At 34.0% G+C, this 27,317-nt stretch overlaps 1 protein-coding gene across 2 annotated transcripts in view; it reads left to right on the forward strand.

Moving 5' to 3' along the window:
* SPAG16 (sperm associated antigen 16) overlaps positions 1-27,317 on the forward strand; it is a 1,017,727-nt gene that overhangs the window by 611,931 nt on the left and 378,479 nt on the right. For both annotated transcript variants that reach the window (XM_045078716.1, XM_004767008.3), the window contains one exon: positions 9,210-9,336. In XM_045078716.1, the coding sequence (XP_044934651.1) occupies positions 9,210-9,336 (127 nt within the window). The remainder of the gene's footprint in view (positions 1-9,209; positions 9,337-27,317) is intronic.

Below are 27,317 nucleotides of genomic sequence, written 5' to 3' on the forward strand. Positions count from 1 at the left end.
AACTCTGGGGTCTGGAAAAAGAGAACATCTTTTAGGCCTTTAGGTAAACAAAAATTGGACTGATTGAGAAAAAAAGATATCTATTTAAATTGTGTTTACCATTTCCAGTATTTTCATTTCTAGGGAGGATATTAATAACGAAATGTATCCTGACTTAGGAAGTTCAAACTGGGTTTAATTGTGGTCCTTTTAGAGTTTCACACAGCCTCTGCCAATAATCCCCATCCTATACTCTTGCTTTCCCTTGTTATAGGATTTATTAAAGAGTAAGAAGAGAATATAGTAAGACACACCAGGGACAGGAATGAGAGAGCACAGATATCCATTCACCTTCAGATAATAAAAATGACTCTGAGAAGTATCACCATAAGAGGACTGGGTTTGTGTGTTTGTGTGTGTTTTAAACTCAGAAAGGTTAGGCATACACAGCAGAAAGAGAGAGACCAATGGGGAACTGGATTTCCAAAAATAAACTCATTTCATCCTTTCATACCAAGCCACTCTGGACAGAGGTTGGTAGCAACAATAGGATATATAAAGTTTTGAGGAACATTGTGTACTAGACATGTTGTAACACAGCTGAAGGTCCCCTGATAGGCTTACAATATTTCCCCACATTTTCTTTACCTATGGTTCTAGCCTCATTCAAACATTTAAAAATGATTATTTTTTTTAATTTTTTATTTTTTATAAACATATATTTTTATCCCCAGGGGTACAGGTCTGTGAATCGCCAGGTTTACACACTTTTTACTGACAGTCTAAAGTAAAACAGTGGGAAAATGGGGCCCTCAGATTGATACCATCGAAGATAGTGCCATAAGATTTATCATTTTAATACTTTTAAAAAGTTTTCATTCCTAAGGGTAAGCTTGTGATTTAAAATAAGAAGTTTAAGCCTAAATAAAATCTACTTTTACATGACAAAATAAAAACTAAAATACTGGCAGTTTCTATAGTTTTTTTCAGGGGTAATTAATTCTTATCATTTGTGTTGGTCATAAAATTCTTTCTCTTCCGAGGTAATTGAAATCCACAAAAAGCTCAGTAAATTTATTTTTAAACAACATAAGCAGTATTTTTATGTGAAAGGAAGGATCTTAGATGGTTAAGTATTGAGAAGTAATGGTATCTCTTTACAGATGATGAAGATCTGCAATTTCATTAATAATAATAAATATTTATTGATACCTCCTCTGGTATTCATTAAACATGACACATAAGGCCAGAGCCTTTATGGAGTGTATAGCTCTAGCCAGGGTTGATGGGAGGGAGAGAGTATGATAACGTAAATAAGTAATCAAGCTATTTTCACCTAGCAATTGGTGCAATGAAGAAAATAAACAGGATGTTATGACAGATGGGTGTTCTGTGTCCATTCAGCTTTCAGCTGTTTATGGTCAGAGGACACTGAGCTTTGAATGAAAGCTCTGAGCATAAGGAAACAGCTGGATTGAAATCTCTTTTCTCCAACAATCCAATCCCGGGATAATCTAAAGAAGGGTTTTTCCCTCTCATTTCAGCCTTTCTTTATCTACTTTCTGTTCTCTCTGGGATCCCTACTCTTCTAGAACCAAGCTTCTGTGTCTAAAAGTCTTGCCTTTTCTCATTAACTTTTCCCAGCCCTGATATCTGGTTTCTGGCATAGAATCTTCCAGGAGGTTGACATGGGAAGGGAACAGTGGTGTAAGATTCAAATGTATCAGAGTGGTTACTTGTGATTGTATTATATTAAAATATTTTGTATCCATTCATCTATTCATGGACAGTTGGGTTTCTTCCATATCTTGGTGACTGTATATAATGCTGTAACAAACATAGGGGTGCATATATATTTTTTAATTAGTATTTTTGTTTTGTTTTGTTTTTGGAGGGTAAATAATAGGAGTGGGATTACTGGATGATATAGCACCTCTATCTTTAATATTTTGAGGAACCTCTATACTGTTTCCCACAGTGGTTTTGCCAATTTACATTCCCACTAATAGTACACCAGGGTTCTCTTTTCTCCACATTCTCTCCAACACTTGTTACTTATTATCTTTTTGGTACTGTCCATTCTGACTGATATGAGGTGATATCTCATTGTGGTTTTGATTTTCATATCCCTGATGATTAGTGAGGTTGAATTTTTTTTTTTCATGTGTCAGTTGGCCATTTGTATGTCTTCTTTGGAAAAATGTCTATTCAGTCCTCTGCCCATTTTTTTAATCAAATTATTTGTTTTTTGGTGTTGATTTGTATAGATTCTTCATATATTTTGGATATTAACTCTTTATCATACATATCATTTGCAAATGACCTTTTCCCATTTAGTAAGTTGCTTTTTCTTTTATTGATAGTTTCCTTTGCTATGTAAAAGCTTTTCAGTTTGGTGTTGTCCCAATAGTTTATTTTTGCTTTTGCTTTATCCATAATTATGTTGCTAAGGTTGATGTCCTAGATATGCCATATATCTTTATCTATCTACTGATATCCATCTACTAATATTTATCCATCGGTAGATAGATATAGATATATGGCATATTATTATTTAACCATAAAAAAATGGATGTGGGACCTAGAGGGTATTATGCTAAGTGAAATCATTCAGACAGAGAAAGACAAATACCATATGATTTTACTTATGTGGAATCTTAAATACAAAACAAAAGAACCAAAAATTAGAAATTGACTCACAAATACAGAGAACAAACTTCTGGTTGCTAGAGGGGAAGGGGTCAGGGATCCACGAGATATGTGGAGGGGGATCAAGAGGTACAGACTTTCAGCAATGCCTGGGTGGCTCAGTTGGTTAAGTGCTGTCTTTGGCTCAGGTCGTGATCTCAGGATCCTGGAATTGAGTCCTACATCGGGCTCCTTGCTCAGTGGGAACCCTGCTTGTCCCTCTGTCTGCCAATTCCCCTGCTTGTTCTTGCTCTCTCTCTCGCTCTCTTTTTCTGACAAATAAATAAAATCTTAAGAAAAAAAGATGTACAGGCTTTGTTATAAAATACGTAAGTTGCAAGGATGAGAAGTACAGTACAGGAAATATAATCAATAATATTGTAAAAATGTTGCATGATGACAGATGGTGACCACACTTCCTGTGCTGAACACTGAGTAATGCACAGAACTGGAAAATCACTGTGTTGTACACCTGAAACAAATATAACATAGTTATATCAACTATACTTTGATAAAAATATACATTGGCTAACTGAACATAATAAAAATAAATAAATAATAATCCCACTCATATTAGAATATGATTTTAAAATGAAAAGTCCAACATGGTAAATTAAAAAAATAAAAAATAAAAATATATATGTTTTGTAGAGACAAGTTAAATAAATGATTTCAGAAGTGGTTGTTAGACTTAAAGCATTTAATGTTACATATTTTGATAAGCTTGCATTTAACAGTCACAATCATTTTTGAAGCTGATTTATTTTCTTCTTTACTATTGTTTATATTTTATTTTATTTATTTTTTTATTTATTCAGTTGAGAGAGAGAGAGTGAGAGAGTGAGAGAGAGCATGAACAGGGTGAAGAGCAGAGGGAGAAGAAAACTCCCCACTGAGCAGGGATCTGATGCAGGGCTCGATGCCAGGACTCTGGGATCCTGACCTGAGCCAAAGGCATAGATGTTTGACCAACTGAGCCACCTAGGCACCCCCTTTTTCTTTTTAAGAAAGATATGCTTCAAAATGACCCTGTAGACCCTGTGTATACACATACACACCCATATACACACACACATATATATGACATTTGTATATATATATATGTACATACATATGACATTTTATAGTTTTAAGTAATAGAATTTTTAGAAGCAAAAAATCTTTAAAAAACTGACCTAATTACAGAAAATACAAAAATAACACCATATAATTGAAATTATGAGCCTTCACTCTTCCTTGTTCAGGTCTAATTCTCAGGCACATGAAGTATTGGCTTCCCTCATTCCACGTCGTAAGAGATAGGTCCTAAAGTATAAGTAGCTATTTTCTTTAGTCTGCTGGCTTTCAGAATCCCAGACCATGAGAGTCAATTCAATAATGTGACATTTCTAGCTCTTTCTGTTTTTTATAATAATATTCAGAGGAAATAATATATAAGTCATTTCAGATGGGGTGGTAGGTACGAAAGGACAAGAAGGTATGGATGGCAGGCAACAAACCTATGCTCTGAACATAAAGAGTTCAGGTATTTACTAAAGAAATAGTTTATTACTGCATCCTTAAGAATGGTAACATTACATTCATTCTCATCTTTATCCTTACTGTCATGATTCACCATACCATATGTGCTGGGTTAAAACATAAACAAAAAAAAATAATTAAAAAAAAGTAAAATATATGTAGAGGAAACTCAGCACATGCATTCTGACTGTTGTTGTTGTTTAAGATTTTATTTATTTGTTTGACAGCGTGCACTCCAGCCTCTTAACCATCTCCCTGCACACTTGCCCTTTGCAAAAACAATTCAATTGACTACTTAGAAAATCTGAGTGAGGACTTAAGAGTACTCTGAGTACTCTTAAGGTACTTAAAGTACTCTTAAGTACTCTGAGGACCAGTTCTGTTATGGTCCTTTTATTTAGTCACCTTTTGCTTGTATTCCCTAAATCTTGCCTGTATTGCAAGTATTTGAGCTTGCCAGGAATCTGCCTTATGTTTACATACATAGAGTGGAGTTTTATTACCATTTAGGGCTAAGGCTCAGATTGTATGTTTATAGTCAAGGGTTTTGGCCAAGAAATTTCCTAGTCTAGGAGCTATGGCCTATGTATGATCCTTCCTGGATGTGACACTCAGACCACATGATAGATTATTATGTCATGATAGGTTATGGTGATCTTCAAGATAGAGCTAATGGTAGTCTCCCTGGAAGATTTTATTTAAGTATCACTCCCTCTACTAAATGTCAACTGAATTCCATGGTCACAAGGAAACTATTGGATGGTTATAAATAATATAAAACTAATGAAAGGCTCTTTTTATTAAAATGCTGTTAACTTTTGAAATCAAATTATGGATGCTTGAGGATTTTGCCTTGCTGAAATGCTAATTCTGATGGGTCCCTGAGTGAATTTAGTTAAATGTTATGTTATGAATTGCAGTATAAGGATTTAAATAGGTTTCACTTATGTTCATGTGGTTTTCTTAGATTTAGGTATTTCATAAAGAACTTTTCAGCTAAGTCCTGTGATAAATTTTATTATTGCATGTTGGCTCAATTACATAAACACTATTTAAAATCTAAGTATTATTAAGGGTTGAATAAAATAATGAATTCTGGTACTCTTTTTCAAAACAAGGATAGGTTTTTTTTTTTTTTTTTACTTTTTATCTTCATATTCCTTTAGATATATATTGCTGTTGTCTTTTTGTAAATGTTCTATAATTCCATTAACATTTTGCTGATCTGTAAATTCCTATAAAGCTTGAAGTTTTAAAAGGTGTAATTTCATATCCAGTATTAATAGTGCTTAAACAAATACAACAAAGGAAATAAAACCCCTAAAATTTAATGCCTCACAAAGGAAAACTGTGTTAAAATGTTTTCCTCTTATGAGTTAGCATATGTATGGGAAGTGCACTTTAAATGAAAATGTATGGGCTCTAGAAGAGTAGATAACTTTGTTTCACACTGAGCTGAAAGTTCAAAGAAATATCCATCACTGAATAGTTTACCAGAATAGTAAACTAAATCAAGGGGGCAAGGAAAGAGAAAAGAGGAAATACAGCAAAAGCAGGAGGTGAGTTAATAAAGAGGTATTGCTCGTGAACTAACTTCATACAAAAAATTACAGGAAAACAGCAGACAGGGCAACAGAGAGAAAATTGCATCAGGCTTCAGTGTTTATGTTTTTGATGGAAATGTACAAATCATTTCCATCCCTTGTGGTGCTGTCATGCTCCATCACTTTAGTCCATTTTCACCTTGCAGAGAAATTCTGAATGGGACTCCCTTCTCTGGCAGCTAATTAATCTCTCACAAGCCTGCTCTTGCAGCCTGTCGGCCTGGAATGCCCCACACCTTAAACCAGTGACTCATGAGCGGATTTCTTTCCCCCTTGAGCGGTTCTTTCTTCCTTCAAGCGATGTGAAGACCCAGCTTTTCCTTTTCATCTGGGAAACTATGTGAGCTCTATCACTGAATAATTGCTCCCTCTATCCCCCCACCATCAATGAATATATTCTCAAATAACTGAATTGAGTTTTAATGAACAACAAAGCCTAAATATAAACTGTGAATGTGCACAGTATTTTACCAGTAATACATATATGCATGGACACACATTACTAGAACAATACATTTTCCATGTATATGTGTGTTTGTTAGATCTTCACTATAATCAAACACATATAATCACATTTGTAATACTGTTGCATCTGCCTTTAAAAATACTACCAAACTTTGCAACAGGAGACTTTTTAGTGTAATGACAAATTATATATATTAAAAAAAAAACTTAAAAGTTAAAAAGTTAAAAGCATTAATCCTATAAAGTTGAAATACTTCAATTAAAAATAATATATTCAGATGTTTTCTATTTAATAAATACAGTCTTCTAAAAAGTTACAACTAATGAACTACTTATAAGTAGTAATGCTTAATTTTGCACAGATAGAACTCTTTCAATAGCAATGTATAGAACATTAAAAATATTAATCACAGTTTTATTCCTTGTTTTTCCCATTTCCAGATCATCTTTCTCTTTTATGAAATCATCTGTGTTGATTGTATTTTCTCTCACTTTTGTATTTAATCTTTTATGGGTTTTTATTTATTTATTTTTTTTTTCTTTTTATTCCCTTTTAATTAAACATAAAAGGACTCTTAGCAGCTATGTAAACACATACCTTTAGAAATGAGATGTATATGTTAATGGTACAGTTATTTTAACTATTGAAGATTCTCTGTCCATCTATGAAGATGTGTATGTACTCTATCCATTGGGAGACATACTTGATAAGAGAATAGGATCACTATAAATATTCGATTATTCACAGAAATATATATTCTAAAATATTTACAATGTACTAAATATCAAGGAAGTGAAGGTATAAGGAAAAAGTATTCTGGTGAGCCATATTTGTTTTTAGTTGTTTGGTTGAGATAAAATGTGCATCCGGTGAAATGAAAAGTTATTAAGTATTCTGTTAGTTCTGATGAGTTTTATCAAGTGTATATACCTTTGAATATTACAGAAATTCAATTTTTAAGTTTATTTTATATAATAAAGCATCAAAAGTGCTAAAGCATTCCATTATCCTTTTATAAGACAGTACATACATATGAAAAGTAAATTAAGAAATATCAGGACATAAGTGAAATAGAAAACAAAAGCTTTTGATGGATCACACACACACAAATAAAAATAAGCACAATTGATAGTTATAAAGAATAGGCATGAAAAATTAAAACTTTATATATAAGGATAGAAGTGTCATAGATAAAATGTTAAATGTAGAGACAGAAAGGGAAAAAATAAAAATAAAACATAGTTGGAAATTAAACATAGTTGGTATTTCTAAAAAAAAAGGAATAAATGGAATAATTAAAGTCTAAGAATAATAGATGGAAATTTCTATCAAGTCATGCAATGATAAAATTTCTGAACTGCCGTGTTCGTGAAAGACCTATGAGAGTTATTGCATGTAGAAAGCAAATCATCCACAAGGCTAGTTGGACAGAGATGGGAGGAGAGATTAGGTTGTCCTCAGACTTTGCCTGTGGCATGAACAGGGGAGCATTTCTTTGCAAAAGTTTGAGAACTGATGATGTCAGTATAGCCAGTCAAAATTGCTCATGAGGTGCTAAATGATCAAGAAAATGTAAAAAGTATGCATGCAGAGGATTCATTTAAATTCATTTATTAAATATTTATTAAATATTTAATAAAAACTGGGAGGATGGGGTGGGAGGCACTAAACAACTAGGAGATTGTAATTATTGATCAAATATGTGTTATGATTTTTGATGTAATATTAACAATACGATTTCGAAGAGCTGGAAGGTGGGTAAAATAAAAGTGGGAGGAATTATACATTTGTTCATTTCCTTTTTTAATTATACTTTTCTGTAAGTGAAAAAATAATTGAACATAATTTTAATATTTTTCTTAATGTTAGGATGTCTTAGAGAATGATATCTCATAATAATAAAATATTTACTTGACTGAGCAATGCCTTTAATTCTGCTTGTTTGTGTTATGGTTAAATTCTATATAACTTACTGTAATAATTCACTATTTTTTTTTTCTTGAGAGAGAGAAAGAGTATGTGCACAAATGGGGGAAGGGGCAAAGAGAAAATCTTAAACAGGCATCACACTCAGTGTGGAGCCTGATGCAGAGCTCATCTCACCACCCTGAGATCATGACCTGAGCCTAAATCAAAAGTCACACACTTTTGTGAGCTGCCCAGCTGCCTGGATAATTTACTCCTTTAACAAAATAATATATATTCTTATTTTTCTGTAAAATCTCTATCTCTCCGTGAGCTATGGAGAACAATTACTGTTCTGGAACAATTGCCCTAATAGTTAAAGATGATTTTTTTTTTTAAGATTTTATTTATTTGACAGAGAGAGAGAAATCACAAGTAGGCAGAGAAGCAAGCAGAGAGAGAGGGGAGGAAGCAGGCTCCCTGCAGAGCAGAGAGCCCGATGAGGGGCTCGATCCCAGGACCCTGGGATCATGACCTGAGCCAAAGGCAGAGGCTTTAACTCACTGAGTCACCCAGGTGCCCCAAAGATGATTATTTCAATAAAATGGACTTTGGAGTATAAACCTTTAAAGAAATGTGTTGTACTTGTATTTTGGGAATCATTAGAAAATAGCAGGTAAATTTTCTATAAATGAAATTGTATTTCATTATTTTCTTAGCATATTTCTTTATTAGATGGGGAAAATTTTTATGTAGTCATTTCATGAGAAGGAGTAAATGACACAGTATAAAAATGGCTTTACCAAATGACTTTAAAGTTAACTTAACTTTAGTCAGTTTTATGCTACTAATTCTATAAAGTGCTTAAGATACAAGGTGACTATAGAATTTTCCTTTAAGATGTGGTTCTTGTACATATTTGCCATTTATAAAACTACCTTGTGCCTCAGATACATAAGTTATCTTCATTAGCACTGTGTAGACAGCGTAGGAAACATTTAGGTGCTAACTCCTGAAATGTGAACTCTTCATTTCTTTTTATACAGTGAAAGATGCAGATATACTTTGTATGGACATACAGATTCTGTGAACAGCATTGAGTTTTTTCCTTGCTCCAACACTCTTCTCACTGGTTCTGCAGATAAGTCCCTGTCTGTGTGGGATGCAAGAACAGTAAGTAAATTATTAGCCATTTTTCTAGGTTTTGATAAGTGTAATCACTCTTGGTCATTCTTTAGGTATGAGGTACAACTTATAAAGTGATTGTGCAAGAATGGTAGTAAGTTCCTATTTATAAGATCTTAATGTATTCCTATCTACCCTGCCTCCTAACTGTAAGGCTTATAAAAATAATGCAATGACTTGATTAAACATTAATTCAACAATTACTTACTGAGAGAGAATTTCTGCGGGTGCAGGGAATATGAAAGGGGAACACATATTGTTTTCCCTTAAGGATCTTGTAGCAAAGAGAAACAAGATTATCTTAATGCAGTGAGATATGTTTTTAAATGGAAGAACATATAAGACACAGGAGGAAAGCAAGAACTGTTATTTGCCTAAAAGAGTATGGATGGTTTCCAAGAGGAGTTTGTGCTTGAGCTGGGATGTGGACGATAAGTAGGACATAGCAGGTGTTTTTGAGAAGGGTGGATTCTGGGAATGGCTAGTCGAAGCAATAGGAATATGAGGCTACAATAGCGTGTTCTAGGAATAATGGTATGCATGAATAGAGCTTACAGAATAAGAAAGAAATGGCAGGGAAGAATATACAGATAGACAAGGACAAGATCATGAAATATCTGACTCAAGTTTTACAGTGTTTCAGAGGGAAACTTAGAAAGTGAAGGAAGCAGCATAGCATAATCGAATTTGCCTTTAAGTAAGACTAATATAATATGGTAGTTGAGTAAACGAGTTAGTTTTATTGAGGAAGCTGGTGCATCAGTCTATGAGTGGATAGGAATTTGAACTGGGAGACTTGCAAAAACTGTGGGGAATAGATTAAAGTCAGGAGGTTTAACTCTTGGAATTTTTTTAAGTATATTATTTATTTATTTGAGAGAGAGAGAACACACGCTGTGGGGAGGGGCAGAGGAAGAGGGAAAAGCAGACTGCACTGAGCAGGGAGCAAGACACAGGGCTCAATCCCAGGAGCCTGAGATCATAACCTGAGCCAGAGGCAGATGCTTAACTGACTAAGCCACCCAGATGCCCCAACTCTCAGAATTTGAAGAGTGATTGGAGGTAGAGATTATGGAAGGAGAAAGTGTGTAAGGTGACAAGCTGTGTCAGTTTGTCCAGAACTGAAGAATCTCTTGGGTCATGAGACTTTCAGTGGTAAAACCAGACAGTCCTAACTCGCTGTTGCTTCAACAGAGAAACACATGTAAAGAAATTATGGGTATTAAAGAGGGCATGTGCTGTGATAAACACTGCGTGTTATATGCAACTAATGAATTATTGAACAGTACATCAAAAAAAAAAACTAATGATGTACTATATGTTGGCTAACTGAACATAATAACATTTTTTTTTAAATGGAGACAGGAGGGGGGCACCTGGGTGGCTCAGTGGGTTAAAGCCTCTGCCTTCAGCTCAGGTCATGATCACAGGGTCCTGGGATCGAGCCCCACATCGGGCTCTCTGCTCGGCAGGGAGCCTGCTTCCTCCTCTCTCTCTGCCTGCCTCTCCGTCTACTTGTGATCTCTCTCTGTCAAATGAATAAATAAAATCTTAAAAAAAAAAAAAGAACTCATTCATGAGTTTCTTCTTAAATGGAGACAGAAGGTGGAAACTCATTTTCAAACACTTTGGATGTGAAGATGAAGAGAAGAAAAGGCTATAGCTCTAGGGTCAAAATAAAAACAAAGGGTCCTTCTTTGTTCGGATAGGAAACAGCAGGCTTATTTGTGTAGGGAAAGAGCAAGGGAGGAGAAAGGGATTAAAGGTGGAGGAAAGAGAAGATGAATCACAGAGGCTTATTGAGCAGAGATTTTAGTAATTTGAGAAATGCCAAGATATGCAAAACAAGGTCTCCATATCCTTTCTTAGCAACATTTGATGAGGATAACAAAGAAAAAAGGACTCCAGGAGACTATACCAAAAAAAAAAAAAAAAAAAAGAAAAGAAAAGAAAAGAAATATGCATAGTTTCTGATTTCTGGGTCAGTAAAGAAATACAACTTATAATTTCTCCCATTTATCTTCGCATACAAGACACATGACTAACCTCAATAAAGGAATTTGATGATGAACATACAAATGGTGGGACTAGCAATCCATTTCAATATGGGAGGCCCAGTTTAGTGTTTTGAGACAGATTAATTTGGGATGAATAGAGAACAAGAAGTCCTCAGGTTCACATATTACAGAAAAAGACTACAAATGTCTTAGGAACCAACTTTACATGTTGCAGAAATTCAGACTTCTGATGAAGCAGAAGTCAAAAGGCACTAGGGGAAAAGTGTGTCAGGCATGACTTAATAAAATCAGAATGACTTTTGTTGAGTACATAGGTCCCTCAGCCTCCTCCTTGCTTTAAAGAGGCTTAGATCCTGATGCAGCAGAGTTCATTCCTGCTAATGGAGCATCAATGGAAAAGAAAGATTTTCAAATGCATTTAGCCTAAATGCGTAGATGTGAAGTGCATATAAAAGCAATCGGTAAAGGAAAACCCACAGAGAAAATATTAATTTAGCAGTGACCTAAATTTTATGTTCATTTTCTCTTGATTTCAGGGTCCCCACCCAAAAGCGCTATCACTGAATGTTCTCAGAAAACATGTCTCTTATTTATTTTCCCTCATATGAAAAACTGAAGCACTAATGCTTATGCTTAGGAGTAAAATTGTTCTTGTTAAGAGAAGCTGCCTCTGCGTATCTGCCTTAAATGCACAGAGCTGTGTACTGATGGTAACCTTCCTACCTGATGTTGCAAGCTCTTTTTGTATTGTTCTTACTCCGCATGGTATCTCTGAGAGCAGAAAAAAAAAAAAAAAATTCACCACAGAACAGGGCCTTTAGTATACATTAGCATAGCACTGGATTATTTGTATGTTCATAGAAAGGTTGTGAATCTCCAAAGTATCTTGTAGTTCATGTAAATATAGTCACATGTATTAAGTTGGTTTAATGATAAATTAAAATTTATATTACTATGCATGCTGGTATGAAATTAATTAATACTAGGGGGCTTCTGGGTGACTCAGTCATTTAAGCATCCGACTCTTGATTTTGGCTCAGGTCATATTTCAGGGTTGAAATGAGATCGAGCCCTGCCTTGGAATCCATGCTCAGTGGGGAGTCCATTGGAGATTCTCTCCTTCTCCCTCTACTCTTACCCTTACTCATGTGCTCATGCACTCACTCTCTCTGTCATAAATAAATAAATCTTTTAAAAATAAAATAAGGGGCGCCTGGGTGGCTCAGTGGGTTAAGCCACTGCCTTCGGCTCAGGTCATGATCTCAGGGTCCTGGGATCGAGTCCCACATCCGGCTCTCTGCTCAGCAGGGGGCCTGCTTCCCTTCCTCTCTCTGTGATCTCTTCCCTTCCTCTCTCCTACTGTGATCTCTCTCTGTCAAATAAATAAATAAAATCTTAAAAAAAAAAAAAATTGTTCTTAAAGGGCGCCTGGGTGGCTCAGTGGGTTAAGCCGCTGCCTTCGGCTCAGGTCATGATCTCAGGGTCCTGGGATCGAGTCCCGCCTCGGGCTCTCTGCTCAGCAGGGAGCCTGCTTCCTCCTCTCTCTGCCTGCCTCTCTGCCTACTTGTGATCTCTCTCTGTAAAATAAATAAATAAAATCTTAAAAAAAAAAAAATAAAATAAATAATTAAATATAATTTAATACTAGGAAAAGGACTCTAAAATAATTTGATGTGAATGAAATGTTGTGCATAAATGATAGTAAATGCATCATTGATTAGAAATAAAACTATTTAATGAGTGTATTTTCTGAAAACATTTTCTAAACAGATTGTAAAAAATATTTAAATTTGCATTATGTAATTTTGAGTTAGCATGTAAAGCAAAGGGAATTTCACTTATTTTATTAATAGACAATGAAGTTATGAACTAAAATATTAATATTAAATTCTACAATTAATAGACAACTTTAGAATTTTTTAAATTAAATTTAAGTTTTTCCAGTGTTCCAAAATTCAAGGTTTTTGCACCATACCCAATGCTCCATGCAATATCCGTGCCCTCCTTAATACCCACCACCAGGCTCACCCAAGCCCCCACCCCCCTCCCCTCCAAAACCCTCAGTTTGTTTCTCAGAGTCCAGAGTCTCCTCATGGTTTGTTTCCCCCTCCAATTTCCCCCAACAACTTTAGAATTAACATTTAGAATTAAATTATTTAGAAATAAACAAACTTTAGAATTAAACAATAAAGTCACAACAACTTTAGAATTAAACAAAATTGTTTTACTAAATTTCCATTAGGCAGTCCTAGTAATTTTGTTTCATATCCACCTCATTTATTTAAAACATAAAATAAAGAAAACCTCGAAAAAACTAGATTTAAATTATATATATGTATAAATATATATATATTTATATATATGTATAAATGTATATATATATTTATATATATGTATAAATATATATATATACATATATATATTTTATGTTGTGGATATCATATGAAATTATTCACTGTCTGAACCATCCCAATGGTTCATGAAAGAGTTAAAAGGGAAATTTATTTTTGTAGTTGAATATTAAGGGCTATTTAAAGAGAAAAGGAGGATAGCTATAGTTTCTACTGAGAGTAAAAACTATATGACGTTATTTATATGGATGGCATGTTTGGTCTTGTAACATGAACTGTATCTGTAGTATGCCAGTATTCTTCTTCTTTATAACTTTTAGATTATGTTAATTCCTTGGTAAGTGATAAACTGTCTGGTTACACTGAAAGTCTGAGCTAAAAAGGAGATGAATGGCTTCCCTCTCTTAGCAAAGCAAGGACAGCCCATTGTGTCACATCAATGTGATCAATTACTACTGAGACATCCTCTAAAATATTTTTTGATGAAACATGAAAATGACCAGTGGATTATATTCCTATAAATTAATTTTAAACCTCTTTCTCCCATTTCCAAACATATACTAGTCTTAAATCATTAACCTAATCTAACAGCTTATTGTCAAAGATAATGAATGTAGAGACCTCTAAGTCAGTCTCTAAGTCAACTGGACAGTTCAGCTCTGAATTCTGTGGGAGATGAGGAGAGGGATATAAATCTCTATAATTACCAAATGGAGGCTATTAAATAGCTTGCAGTTTGAAAACTCATGAACTTATTCTGTTTTAAAGAATTACATGCAGAAAGAGTATTTTTCCCCTCAAAGTTATGAAACACTGAAATTATTTTACTAAAATTGAAAAATAAGATTGTTACATTGCCAGAAAATGATGTATAATATAGGACATTTAATGAATACTTACAACGACCTCTCAGAAAGGGACATGAAAGAATTCCCAACATACATCAGTGATTTGGAAGCCCATTTAAAATAAATGCAATGAGATTTTTAATCATTCACAAATCCAATGAAAATATTAAGCTTTGACATTTTTTTTTAAAGAATGCATTCACTTTATAGTAAAACATAGAATGGGATAAATAATACATCTCTGAGTTGTTCAGAGCTGGACTGGCAACAGTCAGAGCTGCGGACATTTTGTCTCTTTTGAAGAACTGGACACAGAGAGTTCATGGCTAGGACTGCCTTTGGTGGCTGTGCCTTGTCCCCTAGACTAACCACGGGCTTTTATCTGGCATACAATGTTGTCTTGACTTAGCTTTAGCCAGAATATCCAGTAACTGATCACTGTGAATTCCTGTAAAGTGGAAAAACCAAGAACTCACCAAAAAGTTATACTGTTAGGTCCTGTCTGGTGCCTGGCCCTGTGCGAACTCCATAGTTCAACCTACACCCTGCATACACCTCTTGGTTTCCCTTGATGGGATCTCGTGAACTCTCAGAGGAGCCTATCATTTTTCGGAAGCTCAAACTGTGGAAGTAAATGCAGAGCTTGCACCTTCTCACTCTAGGTTTTATTCCTCAGGCACATTCAATTTAGCCATCTGTATTGAAGATCATTTTGCCACACAACATCTTAGGTTCAGGATTGTTGACTGTGACAGAGTCCCTGCCATCAGGGAACACATAGTCTATTAATTACTAAGCAGTGGTAATAAAAATAAAAAAAAGTATATTCATAAAGACAAGTTACTTTAAAATACTGTAGTAATCGCTATATATAACTATGACTTTGGCTTTTTGTATCAAAGCTCACTATTCCAAGAGGTGATTTGATGACTCACACTGATTGGATACCTCCTATGTGCCATCAATGCACCTATGCCATCTGTGTAATGCTTACTGGAATTACCATTATTGTCTATATTAAACATTGAAAAAAACAAAGGCTTAGAAGGGTAAAACGTATTGCCCAAGATCAGCCAACTGGCCAGTGGCAGCATCAGGAAGTAGGCTGGTTCTCCAAACTCAACTCTCTATTGTATTTTTGATGGGTCTCACTGAAAATTAGAATAGTGTTAAAATGACATTTCAGTGAGAAAAGATGATTTCCTCTGCCTGTATTTCCCAAAATATTGTCTTACCACAGTAATTCAGTAATTCACAAGTCAGATCTATTGCTTGGACTTAGCAACCATCAGAACTGCAAATGATGTCTCACAGATACAAAACTCCAAGGGAAAAAGTACATTATGGTCTGTAGCTATCAATTTGGATACTGAATTTTCAAATTCATCCACCAATTATGCAAAGACATTTTTGTTAAAATTTTCCTAGGCATTTTTCTCATCCTGAGGTTCATTTATTGGTCTTGTAAACTAATCAGAAGTTGTCAAATGCAAGCAATGTGGTACCAACAGATATGTCTGAGAAAATAAATGTACTTAATTGTGTTTCTATAGAATCCTAGGTTTCTGTCCTAAATTATCTCTTTGGTTATATCAAGTAGTATAGGACAGTAGTAGCAAACACATTCTGAGGATTTGAACCCAAATTCTGCTCCTTATTAGCTTTTGCCATAATTGTATAAAATCTTTGTGCCTCAATTTCCTCATTTGTGAAATGTGGAGGGTAGTAGTACCTATCACATTAAAGTGTGATGGGGATTAAATGACGAATCTTATAAAATATTTGGAAGTTTGACTGACATAAGAACTTAATATATTTCAGAGATTATTATAATAGCTGATAAATACCATGTTATAGTTGTTTGCTTACTCATATTTGTCTGTCATGTAACTCTGAGCTTTCTTCTCTACTTTCACAATTTTGGGCATAATAGGTGCTCAGTAGATGTTGGAAGGAAGGGAAGGAAGGGGGAAAACCATTAATCAGATGTTTTTCTTTTTAGGCCAAAAAAAACATTTTACCTGAAAAATCAACTGTTTTCTAAACATAAAAAATAAAAAATAAGTATTTTAATACACAATGAAACAATCATATATTAATTAAGTTAATTTAGTACAATATTATTTCAAAAGATTGTGATTTAACTCATAAAATGCTGTATTTCTTTTTCTCTGTACAGCACATAGAATCTGACATTGCCGCATATATATATCACAAATATATCATTCGTTTTCTCTTATTTTTTTTAAGATTTTATTTATTTATTTGACAGAGATCACAAGTAGGCAGACACATAGGCAGAGAGAGAGAGGAGGAAGCAGGCTCCCCACTGAGCAGAGAGTCCGATGCAGGGCTCAATCCCAGGACCCTGGGATCATGACCTGAGCCGAAGGGAGAGGCTTTAACCCCCTGAGCCACCCAGGCGCCCATCTTATCTTTTTTTTAATTAACAAAAATAGCATTGCAGTGGCCATCAGTGGAAAACCAGACTTTTGTTTGTGGGTGCCAGGTTTTGAAAAGAATGTCATATTTCAATGGAAACAATGATTAATCACTATGTGTTTCTAATGGAAACAAAGTAGTTTTATGCAATTATTTCAGTTCTGTAAGAGTTAGAAATAACTCCTTCATACTTCATGTAGTTCATTTAAATTTAATTCAATAAAGATGTATAAAGTTGTGGTGTAAGTGGGCATAACAGTAAGTAAAATCTCCAATTGTTTAGGAAAAAAATATTTTCAATAACACTTCACTCTTGTCATAGCTAAGACACCCTTTGCATTGTCTTTTCTATTGAATTGTCTGGATTGGATTGCATTCTACAATTGGAGGGACCAATACAAAAGAAAAATACCAGGTATCATTAATTTTTCCTTTGAATAAAAATAACAGGAGCGAAATCTCAAAAACTTTTCCCCATATGCTTACTCAATTTTTAATTCATTGCTGAAATGGGTCATTTGTATCACTTTAAAAGTATATTATTAGCATAGATATTATCATCTAGGAAGGTATGAAATTTAGATATAGATAGGTCATTTCCTCTTGTATTCCTTAGTAATAGCTGTCATAAAAATAACTAGTGTATATTCTGTCAGGTAGTTTAGATACATGACTTGAACATTACAAACAATATTGCATGTTAGAGAATATGTTCACCACGTTATAGAAGAAGACAATGATGTTCAGAGGTGTTAAAAGTTTTTCAAAGGTCCACAGCTAAATGGTGGTCTTAAGATTGCAATCCTGGGGGCGCCTGGGTGGTGCAGCTTGTTAAGGGTCAGACCTGTGGTTCTGGCTCTGGTCATGAATTCACTATCATGAGGTAGAGCCTGGCAATAGGCTCCACATTCAGCACAGATGTCTTGAGATTCTCTCTCCCTCTATATCTACCCGCCCTGCTTGCGCTCTCTCTTCCTCTCTCTCTCTCTCAAACAAATAAATCTTAAAAAAAAAAAAAGTTTCCAACCCTGTTCCTTCTGACATGAAAGGCCATGTCCCTTTGCTGCTACTTGTTATCTCTATGTTATTTGATGACATTAATTAAACCTGGTTATTAAAAGGCATTTGTAAATATCTGTCTATGACACTGAGTTGGGTAGTGTCCCGAATAAAATGAAAACCCTCCAAATCTAATTTAGCTTCATTACCTTGTCTCTTTTATCATAATGTACATTCTTAGGGAAGAGTAAGGGTAAAAGCAAGGTAAAGCATAATTAGTTATCCTTGTAGAAATCCTACAATGCATGCCAAAGTTAAAAGGAGATTTTTTACATTCTTCTTTTGAACAACTTAAATGACTGTTTTCTTACTTTTATTCAGATTGCCTGTGAAATTATAATGGATAGATGATTGTTGGAAAGTTAAAGCCAAAGGAGAGGCACAGATAATCATCTTTTTTAGATGTGATAGAACCTAGGTGTGGTCTCGTGGAAAAAAATTTTTGGATGTATTTGAATTGAATAAGAGATGGGGTTATCCTGTAAGACTATTGAGGGCACCTTAGTTATAGACTGTGTTTGACCAGAAGGAAATCCCAGTGGATTGCTTCTACCCTTTCTGCCTTGAGTACACTGTAGAGAAATATAGAATCCTAAGTCAGATAGACTGGAGTTTTAATCCAGGTTCTGTCACTTTCTAGTTGTATGTAATAAAACATGATGTTTAATACCTGTGAAGTTTAGCATTTTCTTTTTAAATAGAACTAATAATTGAATCACAGTGTTAACACTAGGAATATGTATTTTTTTTAAAAGATTTTATTTATTTATTTGAGAGAGAGAGAGAGAGAGAGCATGAGAGTAGAGAGGTCAGCAGGAGAAGCAGACTCCCCGCTGAGCAAGGAGCCCGATGTGGGACTCGATCCCGGGACTCCAGGATCACGACCTGAGCTGAAGGCAGTTGCTTAACCAACTGAGCCACCCAGGTGCCCAGGAATATGTATTTTGAAGTAAAAAATGAAGTCATTTTTCTCTTGACTTGTAGCTGAGAATGCTACTAGCAAGTCTTCTCATGATTTGTAGTTCTGTCTCTTTGGTTGATGAGTTAAATGGTGCTTAATGAAATTGAACAAGTCCATTGCAGATTGCTTTGCCCAGTGTTTTGTCTGTTGATGTCACTTTCAGTAACTCAGTGACTGTAATTCATTGCATCAATTTGTAATTCCACCATCCCTATGATGTTTATTTGACCTATCTTGCTTGCACTCCCCTAATTTCAGTTTAACATATAGAAATTACTTAGGAATAAGCTTGTCACTTGTTATTTATTCTTTTATACATTCAACCCATTAAAGCTTCAGTAATGATGACTTGGCTGTGTTTCAAGATAGTCTTAACTTTGAATTCATTGTAGCACTACATGTTAATTATCATTTTTAGGTACCATTGATGAAACTAGAAATTAAATGCAGCATTTTTTGGCAAGAGTTTCTGGCATCCTACTGTGGTTGTGATCAGTGTAAGGTAAAACTACACCTCTTGTTATGTAGATCTACAGAACCAGAAAATTAACAGTTAATTAAAATGCATTTCTAATGGATAATCATGAACACTCCATATAATCATTTATTTGACCATTAATTATACTCAAGCCTTTCATTCAATGAAGAAAATTCTAGAAAGAAAAAAAAGACAACTCACCTTGTGTGCCCCTCCCTCTTTCTGCATCACATCCAGAGCATACCTGGATTCTTAGTACACTTATATAAATTCAGATACTTCAGTTTGTGGCATTTATATATTCTATACTTAAAAGCAAAACCATTTCAAATTTAGTCATACAACAAAATTAAATTATAAGATTCTGTAAAAGATATAATATAGGGGCATTTGTTGTTTATTTGACTGCCTAGCAGCCAAGAAATATTCTCCTCTGGGGAAAAACTAGCAATATATAGAATTTATCATGAGGCAGGACTGTAAAATCTAATTTTGTTTGTTTGTGTTTGTTGTTGTTCTTTTTTGTTCATTTGTTTTTGTGGTTTCTGGGAAGTTAGCAGATGGGCATGCCCATTTAGAACTTTGAATTTGGATAATGCAGTGACAGAGGACCAAGTAGGAAATTGTTTGTGATTGAAATATTACTGAGAGTCCATACTTAGAGGAAGTGTCTTAGCCAGATGTTCTCAGGAATTTGAAAGTGTTTATTGTAACTTAGTTTTCTTTATTTCTCTCTCTCTCTTTTTTTATAACAAACTATTTTTTTTCTCTTTTTGGGGAAGTGAGGGGGTAGTAGTTAGCAAAATAAATTTCTGTTGCTTACATTCATGAACCCTAAAGGATACACACCTAAAACCCAAATAATATCAAATGGTTAAAGATGTATTAGATGTTGAATGAGTGTAATAGGGAAGCATAAATCAATAAGAAAAAGGAACCTATGAACTACAGTACTTATGAAGGCCTATAAACCAAAGAAAAACATTTAATACTTAAACATGCATATAGGTGTATGCTCCTCCTAATTTACTTATGGGTCAAAGAATAACAGCATCTTAAAATTACAATAAGAAGTTCACTTTATGATAAAATATATGAGCAACAACCGAAAACATACTTAGGAGAAAGTCAGAGTATTAAATGATTTTATTACTGTTTCAGAAAGACTAAAAATAAATAGTCACTTTACAATAATAGGAATAATACAATGAAATTAACCAAAATACCAGTTAAAAAATAATAAGGACTAAAGAATAATTTAATGGAGGATGAAAAAACAGAATTTGTTGATCTAAAAGTGCTTCTTTGGAAAGTCATTAACAAACCATACTAAGACCTGTTTTGCCTTTGCCTCACTATTATTTATCATTTACTATTTCAGTAATGTAGAAAAATTCTAGAGAGAGAAAGATTAAAAGATAATTATTTTCAATGACCTGTTTAGAAAATCCTGAGGAACCAAGAACCAACTCAGAGTTTTAGAACTCATTAAAATGTCATAAAGGTAATCCAACACAATTAAATAAAAAAGTCAGTAGGTGTCCTTTCTGCTGGCAATACAAAAACAAAAGTTAAAAATGCAAATTCACCAAATGAACAAAAAATATACTCCATAAACAAAAATTTTGTGTAATATATAAGAATAAAACTTCGTAATAATGAGAAGTAAATAAATGTTGACATACATGCCAAGTTCTTTGTTCAAAAGAGACAACTATACCACTTAACTTCTTTATAAACTAATATATAGGTTTAATGAAATTCTAAGGAAGATCCTGATAACATTTTTGCTTTGGATGCTTTTCGAAATTGACAAAGTGATTCTAACCTTTATATCGGGGGGAGCAATTGATAAAACTGAGAAAACAACAACAAAGATTGATAAGAAAAACTAGCTTATTAGGTATTAAACTAAAAATTAAAAATTACTATAAAATATAAAACTGAAGAAAGATTGACAACTCAATCAAAGAAAGAGAAAATAGAGCTATGAAACAGATCCTAACTATGTAGTATATAACATAAATGCTTGATTCCAAAAGGGAAATCTCTTTGAGTCTTGTTAAAGGAATCAGCTTCATTCTCATTTTTTTTCTTTCAGCCTTTCCCCATTTTGGTCTGTTGTTGCTGATTTCCAAATCCCTATCTATCTAAAGGCTGGATATCTTTGGACTTTGGGTATCTGGTTAAAGTTCCATCTGCTTCAAGGAGGTATCATGCCACTGTTCAATCAGTTCTTTTTTTATTATTAATTTAATTTAATTTTTATTCTTTTGTTCAGTTAGCCAACATATAGTACATCATTAGTTTTTGATGCAGGGTTCAATGATTCATTAGGTGTTTATAGCATCCAGTGCTCCTCACCACACATCCCCTCCTTAATCCCTATCACCCAGTTCTTGCTTTTTAATCATTTTTCTTTGTTACACAAAGTAAAATATTTTTTACACATGTAAAATATTGCTCAATGTAGAAAATGTGGAGTTTTAAAAATACTAAAAACAACCCTAAAGGTAACTAATGATAAAATTTTACTATTATAACCTTTCAGATTTTTAAATTCTTCGGATATTGCTTTAATTAATTCCCATAGTCATCATAGTAGCATTGTGCCATACCTAATAATACATAAGTTAATTAGTCTTCACTCAGTAATATATCTTGAATATTTTAAATAGAAATACATATGTACTCTCATTCTCATGGATGCATTATAATTAATTAAATAGATGCATCACTGTTTGCTTGGACATTCTCTTACTAAAAGATGATTGATTGTTTCTTAAGTATTTTTTACTCTGAACAAAACGTCAGGTGCCTTTTTTCAGAGTCATCATCTCATCTCCTTGATATATATTTATAGGTGTTGTAATCTACATTTTAAGAAAGGATTTAAATCATTTCGACAAAGACTCTATAAAAAGTTAATCATAACTACTTATGTATTCCATCCAGCACTCCATGAGTGTGCCTACTTTTCCACACTCTTGTCACTTTGATATTACAAATTAGGCTAAAATTCTCTTGTCAATGTTTTAATATATAAATATTAGGACCATTGAAATGTCTTATATATTTATTAAACATGTTTGATATGCAGGCTACCACTGACATTTATTTCTACATATTCTGGAATTGATGTTTAAATTATCTGACATAGAATTTTGGAAAATTTTTAAAAATTTAGTTTGGTTAACTGGGTTCTTTATTTTATATTCAAATTAGTCAATTATTTTGGCTAAATTTCAGTTATTTAAATTTTTCTTCCTTGTCTTCGGAAATTAGTGCTTCTTGGAATTTATTATGATTCTCATAATGGTACTATTAATGATTAAGTGTGTTCTTTAAGTTAACTAAGTATTATACATAGCATATGTAATTGTACATTATATTGAATATAATTATATATTTTATGTTATATATATGTATTATATTATATGTGTATATTTATTATTATACATATATTAGTTGTATATATTATACATAATTAATTCTAATATCACCTTCGAGTTTCCTACTTTCCTCTCAGCTATTTTCTGGGATTTGTAGCATCTGCCTATAGTTGGATGATGGTGTGAGATCAAGGCAACTAGCACACTATTGTACTTCAGTTCTCAGATTACACTGAACCAGGCATGTCTTCCCATTATTTTCAGCAGTTATTCTGTGGAGTTTATAGTACCTGACTGTTGGAAATGATGGTGAGTTAGTGAGGAATATGGCATGCAATGCCAAGACAGAAATCACATATTGTACATCTTGTATTGGCTTATGGGGTTTGACTCACATTTATATCAAATGTCATAGTTTATAAAGACCATAGGACTAGGGGTCAGTGGGCAAATGGTGAGAAATGCAAGAAATATCTTCTTTGCTTTTCAGTCACTCACTATACATCCTGATGTGCTAAAGCCTGAATAGGATTCTCAGCTTAGCAAATAAGCATTAGGTTGTCCATTAGTATTTTTTAAAGTGTTTGCATACTTTAGTCTCTTTCTGCATCTTTGTGGATACTACACATATCTTGATATCCAATTATAATTTCATACAAGTGTCTCAAACCAAGATTTTAATTTAATGTGAGTTTTACAAAGTTAGAATATATTAAAGGATATTCTTCAATAAGAATTCTCTATATCTCTGATGCAGTGAAACTGAAATTTCTTTTTCTGGTTTCCTGGATAATTTTATTATTTCTATATTTATGTGAAAAGGAATTTTGTTACTTAAAAAAAAGTCATGCACATAGATATAAACACCCAAAATTCTACTTGTAATATGCTCAATAAACACATAAGTATTAAATGCCTATTATGCAGCAAGCACTATTCTAAGTTCTATAGATGTAGTAATTAAAATATAAAAATAAAACAGATAAAAATCTCTGCTATGGGGGAGATTTTTGGAGGAAGGCAGATAAAAAAATAAATGAAAAGGAAAACTAATGAGTTAGATGATGATACATGTTGTAGAGGGAAAAAAATCAGAGAAATAAGAAGTATTTGACTGGTGGGAAGAGGGTTATTGCAATAGCAATTAAGATACAATTTGAACAAAAGCCTAAAGAAGAAAGGGAGGGAGCTCTGTAGATATCTGTACTGAGGAAAAGTATTCCAGAGGAAAAAATGTAAGTACAAAAACCCTGGGGTGGGAGCATGTCCAGTGTGGCTTTGAGGAACAAGTTGGGAGTAACTTGGGTAGGTGAGTAATGGGAACAGCAATTTTGAAAATATGAAATGAAGCCAGAGAAGTGTTGGTGGGCAGGAAGTGGGGGCAAGTTACATAATCTTGTAAGTCATTTTGATGAGTTCAGTCTTTACTCAGGGTGAAATTGGAAGCTATTAGGGAGTTTTGTGCAAAAAAAGAAAAAAAAGGTTTTACCTTTTCTTAGTCTAAAGGTTATGGAGAGGAAAAAGCAGTGGTAGATGCAAAAACATCATGTGTGGCTATTGTACTCCACCTGCGCAAAAGATGGCAGCAGCTTGGACTAGACTGATAGCAGAAAGGACAATGTAGTTAAAAAAAAGAAAAAAACCCATACATATGAACACACAAAAAGGAAAAGAATGAGATGAGAAAATGAACAAGAGCTTGGAAAATGTGGAAATGCCCCACAAACAAGACTCACTCACACCTCATTCTAGCCTTTCCCTCCTAATCCAAACTCTTCAAAGAGGAAACAAATTAGTTACTCAAAAAGGAAAAATAAAAGAAAAACACAATATATTAATAACACATTTATTTTTATTTATTATTTTAGAATTATAGATTGACCTTGCAAATAAGCTTTTTCAATTTGTATATTATTTTACATGTATTATATAAAGAAGTGCTGTGGTTATGAATTTAAAGAAATCAGTACTAAAAATACGAAGATTTCAATCAATGACTTATACTTTGCAAGTGAATTTGATTTTGCCAGTATTTTTGGCTCTGTGTTCAGAAGTGATGCATCTATACTGGATCGGCTGGTAAAATAATGCTAAGATATTGTAGCAGATGCCATTGATCCCATAACCTCATGGTCACCTGCAGCCTTGCTGGACAGCTCCCAGCCATTATCAACTTCCTATCTCAAGGGCTCCATCTTCATCTCTCTGAGGTTTCCTTCTCTAAGGGTTTTTCTTAGATGCCCCTCTGGGGGACAAATGGAAGTCAGTGGATAAATAGTTTAATATACCTGTTCCCCACAACTGTAGGACAATTGTGAAGCATATTTTATATGGTTCCTCATAGGGTCCTCAGTGGTACCTCAGGGTCCTAGTCCTAACTGCTCACAGTGTACCCCATAACGTGCCCTTTACTGTTTTCTCCCTTCTTTCTATCACTTTTCCCATTCCCTTGTGTGTGCCTTCTGAATTCACACCCCCAGTAAATGACCTTCAAAGTATTTGTCTCAGGGTGTGCTGATGGGAAGACCCATACCAAGCCAAGTGGAAACCCCTGAATCAAGTTGCTCATGTCTGATAGAGCAAAAGGTCCAGGAATATTCCACAGAAATTAAGCAAGGGTGATTAATGGCCTTTTTGGCTTTAATCTACCATTCTTAGCCCATATGTGCCTCATTTTGTCCAGCATCATAGCAAAAGAATCTTCAAGAGTTAGCTCTTTATGTTCCCCTCCCAAATACACTGTTAGTGTTAGCATATATTTTACAAATGGTGAATCTGTTGCTACTTCCATAATTAATCATTTTTGTCAATAGTTACAAGTGAACACAGCCATGAAATACGGAATGAATAATAGGGAGCTGAAAATTTATGGGCATATTGAGGAGATATAACAATCACTTGTATCAGTTAACAGAGAAGCAGGAATACAGCTGCTTGGAGCCTGGGCCAGTTTAGAGAAAAAAGGGAGACTTTGCCAGAGAATGATGTGTTTCTACCATCTAGAGCGAAGCTAGGGAGAATTTAAAGTGCCACAGTCATCTGGAAAGCACAACTAGATTCACAGTTTGATGAAGTCCAGGGATATTACATGTTGTAAGCCCTTGGTAAAAATCAAATTCTAAAGTTATAATAAAATGAGGAATTTAGAAAAGACAAAAATAAAATAACATCCATAAGTCTATATTAATTTTTTAAATTAATGTATTTTGAAGGTGTAACAAGGGTTTCTGGTTTGGCAAAGTTGAGATATAAAAACAATGAGTGAGCAAATATTCGATGGTCCCTTACTTTTCTTCTGGTATAATCTAAGCCTCAGGAATAGAAATATCCATGACACAGGACACCTTTGTTCTTTTATACAAAGAATCAGAATGTTACTATGTACTTAGAGATCAGAGATAATATCGACAGGGAGCAAATTCTGTGCCATGAAAAGAGTTTCAGATACATAAACATTGTGGAGTGTCAGTACTCGGGTGGGTGTGGAGGCCATGGGCAAGGGCATACGGGCAAGGATATGGGCAAGCATAGTAAAATGAATATTTTACATTTACAGTTTATGAAATTTACAGTTTAGTGATTGAAAAAGATACGTGAACACATTATTTCAGTACAGTGTCAAAAGGGCCAGCGTCCTCACTATACCTATCTGCAGAACAGTGACATGATCTGATTTATACTTTCAAAGGGTTATGTGGGCTATGCTTCTGAGAATAGACTGAAAGGGGACAGAGAGACAACTATCCAGGCAGAATACTTTGGTAGACTTTGAACAAGATGGTAGCAGGGGAAATGATGAAAGGTGATGAAAGGTTTTATTTATTCTTTCATTCATGTATTCATTCATTCATTCATTTAGACATAGTTCCAGTCCTCCTGAAAAGTTAAAATAATAATGCAATATACACTTCCCCAAGTTCCCCATGTGTTAACATCGTACTGTAGCTGCGTTATCCCTTCACTCTTTCCGAATATGCATCTGCATATATGTTTTTCAAAACATTTGAGAGTTAATAGTAGGCATAATATCCCTTAACCCACAAATATTTTATTGAGTAATACCTAATAACACAGATATTCTTTTACCTAACCATAGAGAAATTATCCACTTGGGTAAGTTGGTATTGATGCAATATCTAATCTATAGAGGTTATTCAAATTTGTCCAACTGCACCAATGCCTTTATACCAAAAGAAAATTTAGGATCATGTGTTCTCATTCCATTGTGTTTTTAGTTCCTTTTCATCTGGAATAGTTTCTCATTCTTTCTTTGTGTTTCATAACATTGACATTAACAGTACAACCCAGTTATTCATAGAGTGTCCCTCAATTTGGGTTTGTCTGACATTTCTTCTTGATTAGATTCAGCTTATGAAACTTGAACAGGAATACCTCAGTCATAATGATCTTCTCAGGAAAT

The sequence above is a fragment of the Mustela putorius genome, unplaced genomic scaffold (assembly GCF_011764305.1).
Source record: "Mustela putorius furo isolate JIRA1106 unplaced genomic scaffold, ASM1176430v1.1 tig00000275_pilon_pilon_pilon, whole genome shotgun sequence".
Classification (NCBI taxonomy): domain Eukaryota; kingdom Metazoa; phylum Chordata; class Mammalia; order Carnivora; family Mustelidae; genus Mustela; species Mustela putorius.